At 64.9% G+C, this 6,511-nt stretch overlaps 1 protein-coding gene across 1 annotated transcript; it reads right to left on the bottom strand.

Moving 5' to 3' along the window:
- Positions 1-3,929: 3,929 nt before the first annotated feature.
- Positions 3,930-5,775, bottom strand: LOC141952960 (ring finger protein-like). The gene has a single exon (XM_074891121.1). It carries the CDS (start codon positions 5,311-5,313, stop codon positions 4,333-4,335), a length of 981 nt encoding a protein of 326 aa, XP_074747222.1. The 5' UTR covers positions 5,314-5,775; the 3' UTR covers positions 3,930-4,332.
- Positions 5,776-6,511: the final 736 nt, after the last annotated feature.

Raw genomic sequence — 6,511 nt, 5'->3', positions numbered from 1 at the left:
GGATGAAGGGCACAGCATGTCCTCCCCCTGCTCATGGTACCTCTTGGGCACAGAGTAAATTTAAAACCGCTAATTTGATTTTGAGTTGCAATTAAGGAAGAAATGGGGCCTTTCAGGACTAAGTGCTGGGTGACAGCCCATTTCTCCAGCCCCATTAACCTCGAATGAGCACTCGCTGGAAGAGGGGCCTGGATGAGCTGCAGGGGACAGGGACAGCGGGGCGGTGCCAACCCTCACGTTGCAGCTGCAGGTGAATTAGAAGTCTTTCAAAGTCACTTCGGCTTTCCAAGTCCTGAAACGCTCTCACGGTTGCTGTGCCCACACTGAGCTTCATGCTTCCAAGCTGGGTTTTCAAAGCGCTCCAAGTCCCATCAGCTGCTTAAACATGGCCAGGACATTGCTGCAGGAGCAGGTTTGGCCAAAGATGCTCACAGATGTTCCCAGACGGGCTGTTTGTAAAATCTCCTTGGTGGTGTAATGTCTGTCCTAGTCTGGGATGAAGCTCTGGGCTCTCCCAGTGTCCAAGTTGGACGGTGATGGGAGAGGGGAACTGAGGGGTTAGATGGCTCCTGGGGATGACCCTTCCCCAGTGCCCTCAGTTTAGATGCGGGAAGGGCCAGGAACCAGCTCTCTGCTGGTTTGGGGTCAGCCTTTGGCACGGGTTCGGGGGATGATGTTTCCCAGCCCCAGAACTGACTCCTGCAGCCTGGTCAGTCGATGCCAGGGGTTGCGCCAGGCCGGAGGCAGCTCTGTACTCCGGCTGGTGATGGGTGGGGAGCCCCAGGCAGCACCAGGCCAGTTCCCATGCGTGTGGTCCCAGCGGTCTCCATCCTGCCCTGCCACCCTGCCGGGAGGTTGCACAACAGGACCAGTTCCCTGTTGGTGCAGAGAGGGGGGAGGATCTGGCCCCAGCGGAGGGGCCGAAAGGCTGAGCTGGGTTATGCGGTAGCACCACGCCAGGCTGGGAAAGAGGAGGCTGAGCACTGGGGCTGTGCCCTCCTTGGGGACACACAGCCTTGAAACCTCAATCCAGGGCGGTCACACACCCGAAACGGCTGTTTCAATGAAGAGGAAGCTGCTTGCAACGGCTTCTGCCGGTGCCCAGCTTTCACAACAAGGTGCAACCCTGCGATGAGAAGATAATGGGTTGTGGCACAGAGCCGGAGAGGCTGTGACAGGTCCCTGGGGCAGTGCTGGCCCCATTGATCAGGAGCTTTCCTGGGGTTAAATCCAGGTGAGGGCTGCCCACAGGCATGGGCACCAGCTCCTGCTCACTCCCCAGCTCCATGTTCAGGGCCGGATTCTGGCACAAGAGTTGCTCCCAGTGCCTCACCACTTTCAGGCCATTCCCCTGGCCACTGTTCCTCCCGCCTTGCTCTCACGGATGCAGGATGGGGTCAGTGCTGGCATGTCCCCAGCGAGGGGGCTGAGAGGGGAAGGGGAGATGCTGCAGCTGGTTGTGATGCAAAAGGGGTGGGGATGCCTCTGACCAGAGCTGGATGAGGCCCCTGACTCCCCAACCCCTTGACCCCCGACCCCCAAGCCTCGCCTGCCTGGGTGGGTGAGACCAGGCACACTCGGTGCATGCCTGAGGCTGGCTGTGCTGCCCATGTCCTCACGGCCACCCGGGCATGGCTGGGGACCCAGGTGGGGGACATGCTGGGCTTCAGTGGGAGAAGAGATACGGCCCTGCAGAGCCCCGAGTGGGCAGGTCCCTGCAGGGTGCCAGCAGCTGGGAGATGTGATGAAGCATTTGGGAACGATGAGGTGACCGGGGCTTGTGGGAGGGGACAGGGGTGTGGGAGGAGATGGGATGGATTTGGTGCTGGAGTCCATGGTGGAGGGAAGAGGACTCGGGGCCACAATGGGGGGCAAAGGAGAGCTGGGGGGCTGGTGAGAAAGTGGATGAGGGCTGCACAGGGGTGTGTGTGGTGAGACTGGGGTGCATGGAGGGATTGTGGGGGGCTGTGGGAGGGTGCTGAGGGCTGCAGTGGGGTGTACACGGGGACACAGGGTGCATATGGCTGCTGGGGTGAATGTGGTGCTTAGTGGGGAGCAAGGGGACTGCGAGGGATCAGAGGATGCATGTGTGGGGCTGTGTGCGGGGCTTTGGTGGGGCTGTGCCAGGTGATGGTGCCCCGCAGCCGGAGCCCCGCCGCAGCCTCCCATGGCTCCCAGCACCCGGCCCCAGCTCGCTGTGCTGCCGCACACCCGCCTCGCCGCTCGCCGTATCTCGGCGCGCTAAATATAACCGAGTCCTTGGGAGCGGGCACTGCAGCCGGGCTCCTGCGGGCCAGCCCTGCGTGCACACCGCCGGCAGCTCCGCCGGGCTCTGCATCGCCCACGGGGTCGGACCCCCACCGCAGCCCCCCCATGCCGGGGGGATTTAGGTGCCCTTCTCCGGCTTTCAGCACCCACAGGTGCCAGCAGCCCAGTGAGGGGAGCGCAGACGTGCTGGAGGGTGCATCGCGCTCCACTGTGGCCCCGTGGGGACAGCTCTGGCCTGGTTTGCCCAAAAGCCTGTTACACCCCCCATGTAATGTAGAGCAGGGACACGTGCCAGGCCTCCTGCACGGTGGCACAGTCCCCCCGGGTGTCTCAGTGCCCCCCTTCCCGCTGGCCCCATCTAGCCAAAAATGCCCTTGGTCAGGGCCGAGCTGGCGCTTCTCCTAATGGAGCTGCTCCACTTGGTATAAATAAATATTCCTCCATGCAATGAGGCCGGGGGGGACCTGCATGCCTCTGCCTCCCAGCCTGACCTGTTTTGGGGTGTCCTGCTCCTCCTGCTGCCTCCTGTGCCTTGGCACTTTGCTGGAGCAACACACAGCTGCGCTGATGCTGAAGTAGTCTGAGTGCCCCAGCAAAGCCCACGGCCCAAATCTCTGCCCCCGTGGGCACAAGAGCACAGGTTTCCCCCGGGGCTGCGCAGGCAGGGGAGCATTTCCTTGCTCCCCACCAACCTGGGTCCCTTTGCAGGAGGAAGGGGATGGGGGGTGGGGGCGGTGGGTGGTGGTACCCTGTGGTCCCCCACAGCCACAGCCCTGGGGAGGTGCCCGCGGCACATTTCCGGGGGAGAAGGACAAAGTCAGGACATGCAGCCGGTTGCACAACCCCGGCATGGCTGGAGGGACAGGGCATGGCAGTGTCAGCCAGCCCCTCAGCAGGGACAGGCAGGGTGGGGGTGACAGCACCCCCAGTTGGCACAGGGTCTGTGTGGAACTTTGGCAGAGCACTGAGAGGAGGCTGGCAGTGATAAATAAGGAGCAGCACATCCCAGGCTGTGAAGATGGGTACCAGCACCGCAGGACACTGACCCCCGCAGTGGGATCTTGGAAGGATCACGGGGGTCTGACACCTCCCTGCCACCCAGCACCAACCCAAAGGTGGCCGAAAGCCTGGAGCCATCCCCTTCCCCTCGGGGTACAGGCTGCCAGCCCCGTGCTCTGCAGTGTGTGGGGAGCAGGGGTGCAGAGGAGCTGCACCATGGCCTGGGCATGGCCTGGCTGGGACACAGCTCCCGCACGAGGCCGGCTGCCAAGTGCTTCTTGCAGAGCCCACCCCCTGCTCACCACCAAGATATTCCTGCCCACCGCAGCCAGCCCAGCTCCCTGGCAGCCGTGGGCAGGTCCCACCTGGGCACAGCCCTGGTGCCACGCTCGCTGTGGGCTCCTCCACCCGTGGTGCCCAGCTGGAGCTGGCTGCCAGCACGGAGCCGCAGGGGACAGAGCCGTGTTTGCTCTCTTATCTCCACTCTGAGCGCGGGCTGGCACTGCTCGGCCGGGGCTGGGAGGTGCCGCGGTGGGGGCAGGCACCCTCTCGCAAGGTGGCTGGGGACCACTGGCTGTCCCCGTCCCCTCCTTGTGTCACAACTGGGCCCCAAAGGGGACATGCTCAGCCTGGAACAAGCACTGAACTCAGCTGGACACAGCCATGGTACAAATGCAAGTTGTATTTTCAGTCCGTGCTGGGGAACCCCTGTCCGTCTGTCCCGGGTGCAGGCAGCACAGCCCACGGCACAGCCCTGCTCTGCCCGCAGAGCCCCTCCGGTTCCTGGCCCCATGCCAGGGACATGCCCCTGGTGCAGGATGGGCTCCTGCTCCATCCACCCCTTCGCTGCTGCAGTGATGTGTCACCCAGTGCCCCGTGGGATTCAGGCAATGCCCAGCTCCTCCCTCGGCTGCCTCAACCACTCTGGGCTCACTGGCAGCGCCGGGGTATCCCAGGCACCTGGGTCCCAGGTTGGCATCACAAGCCAGCAGCAGCCCCAGGAGCAGAGCTGGAGCAGGGCTCCTCTCCCCAGGCACGGCCCAACCTGAAGGCACAAACCCAGCACTATTTATCAAGGATGAGGAAAAGCAGCACCATCAGGACAATGGGGAGGAAGATGAGGAGCAGGCTGAGCATCTCGGCCGCCAGCAGCAGCGCCAGCACCAGGAGGTAGCAGCAGCGGCAGCGGCGCTCCAGCCGCTCCAGCCCACGGATGAGGCAGGGCGGGTAGCGGACGCAGGGCAGGCACCCGAACATGCGGCTGGTGTGGAAGCGCACCTGGAAGCGATGCTCGAGGGCACCGGCCAGGCCGGGGCGCCGGGGTGGCAGGGCGGGGGGCCGGGGGGTGGCCAGCGTGCCAGGGGAGCCAGGCTGGGCGTGCAGTAGGAGCAGCTCCTCTTGTAGCTTGCAGATCTCCCACTCCAGCATGGGCGTCTTCTGGCGGCAGATGGGGCAGCGTACGCGGCCGAACTCGGCGCCGGCGGCCGTGTCCATGATGGCACGCAGGCAGGCGCGGCACAGCCCGTGGTTGCAGTTGAGCAGGGCCGGTTTGTGCCGCTGGTCATCGTAGGGCTCCGTGCAGATGGGGCACTCGTCCTCGCTGCCCACCGGCATGCGGCACGGCTCTGCCGCCGCTGCCACCTCATCGCTTGACGTCTCCTCTTCCTCACCAGAGAGGCTCAGGATGGAGCTGGAGGCACTTTCCAGGCTGGACAACCCTCGCTGCGGCGCTGGGCTCCCTCCGCAGGGCAAGATGGGGCTGGTGGCAGAGGCAGTGGGAGGGTCCTGCCCCGCGGGCAGGGAGGCACCATGGGCAGGTGGCTCGTCATGCCCAGGCAGGAGCGGCTCTGTTGTGTCCTCGGCCGGTGGTGGGTTCCAGCATCCCCAGGCAGCGGCAGGCGCCTCTCCACAGAGCTGGGGGGGCTCCCCAGGGCCCCCCGACCCCACAGTCTCACTCTCACCCTGCTGCCTGGCACAGCCCTCCCCACCAGCTGCCTGCACCGGCTGGGGGCCGGGCTCTGCCCCCTCGCCCGCTGCTGGCTCCATGGGGGTGGGTGCTCCACAGCGGCCCCCCTCACTCACCACCCCCTGAGTCCCCTCGGGGCAGGATGCGGGACGTGGGTGCTGCTCCAGGGCAGGAGGTGGCCTTCAGCACAGCTGCCAGAAGGGTTTAAAGGCAGCAGCATCCACACAGAGTCCCGTCATCCCTCCGCCACGGTTTGGGACCCCCTCCCAGACTGACAGGTCAGGAGCCCCCAAAGCGGGGTGAATCCCCATCACCCTCACCGATAGGCCACCCCAAGAGGGGCATCGCTGTAAGCATCCAGCAGCCACTTCCTCCTCCTCCTCCTCTTCCTCCTCGCCAGCGTCGATGCAGTACTGACCCACCACGCTCCAGAGGAGAGGGCAACAAGCTGGGCGCTGTCAGGTGCTGCCCGTTGTGTCGGCAAGGGGTGCAGGCGTGGCAGGCACCCGTGCAGGCAGCTGCTGCCTGCCGTGGGCCAGGCAGGGCTGGGGCCGAGCCTGGCTCTAACCAGTCTGGTTTGTCAGCTTCTGGAAGCCGCTCAAATGCAGGCAGCCCGGGGCAGGCAGCCATGCCCGCGCCAATCAGCTCCCGCGGGAGCTGGGGAGGAGCTGGGCCCACGGCCGCCTCTTCTCCTCACCCAGCAAAAATGGAGCCACCTCTGCAGCCAGCGCTCCCCACACCGCTGCCCATGGGGCACAGCAGCACAGGCCCTGCGCTGCCCCAGTCCAGCGCCCAGCTCAGACCCCAGTATAGCACACCAGCATGGATCCTGCACTGCCCCCCACCCAGCTCATCCCTGTCCCCCAGGTGGGTCTCTGTCCCCGGCCACCTCGCTGTGCCCCGTAAGCAGCTTGCAGGGCTTGGCAAGAAGGATGCAGCCTGGATAGTGCCCCATGCAAGGGGACGGTGTCACCAGCATGATGAGTGCCATACAGCAGCTCTGCGCTGGCCCCCCAGCTGTCCCCAGGGTGTGGGGACACCCAGCCCAGCTGGGGCCTACAAGTACAACAGCTCCTCACAGCAAGGCAGCCCTGGCAAAGCAGCTGGAGGGGGGAGACCCAAAAAGTTCCCGTTTTCCAGCTCGAGCGATGCCCTCGGGTGCCGCTCGCCTGTGCAGGACCCCACAGTTGGGCGCGTGGGAGGGTGGCTGGGTCACAGGTGTGGTGTGGCACCTCTGTCCCTTCCTGTCCCAGCCTGCTCCCAGGGACTGTCCCTGGT

The sequence above is a fragment of the Strix uralensis genome, chromosome 21, assembly GCF_047716275.1.
Source record: "Strix uralensis isolate ZFMK-TIS-50842 chromosome 21, bStrUra1, whole genome shotgun sequence".
NCBI lineage: Eukaryota > Metazoa > Chordata > Aves > Strigiformes > Strigidae > Strix > Strix uralensis.
Note: the sequence above shows the minus strand (reverse complement) of the source record. Positions and strands in the feature narration are given on the sequence as shown.

Bases quoted from the DNA above. Each gene is read 5' to 3' on its own strand.
- LOC141952960 (XM_074891121.1), bottom strand. From the start codon at position 5,313: ATGGAGCCAGCAGCGGGCGAGGGGGCAGAGCCCGGCCCCCAGCCGGTG.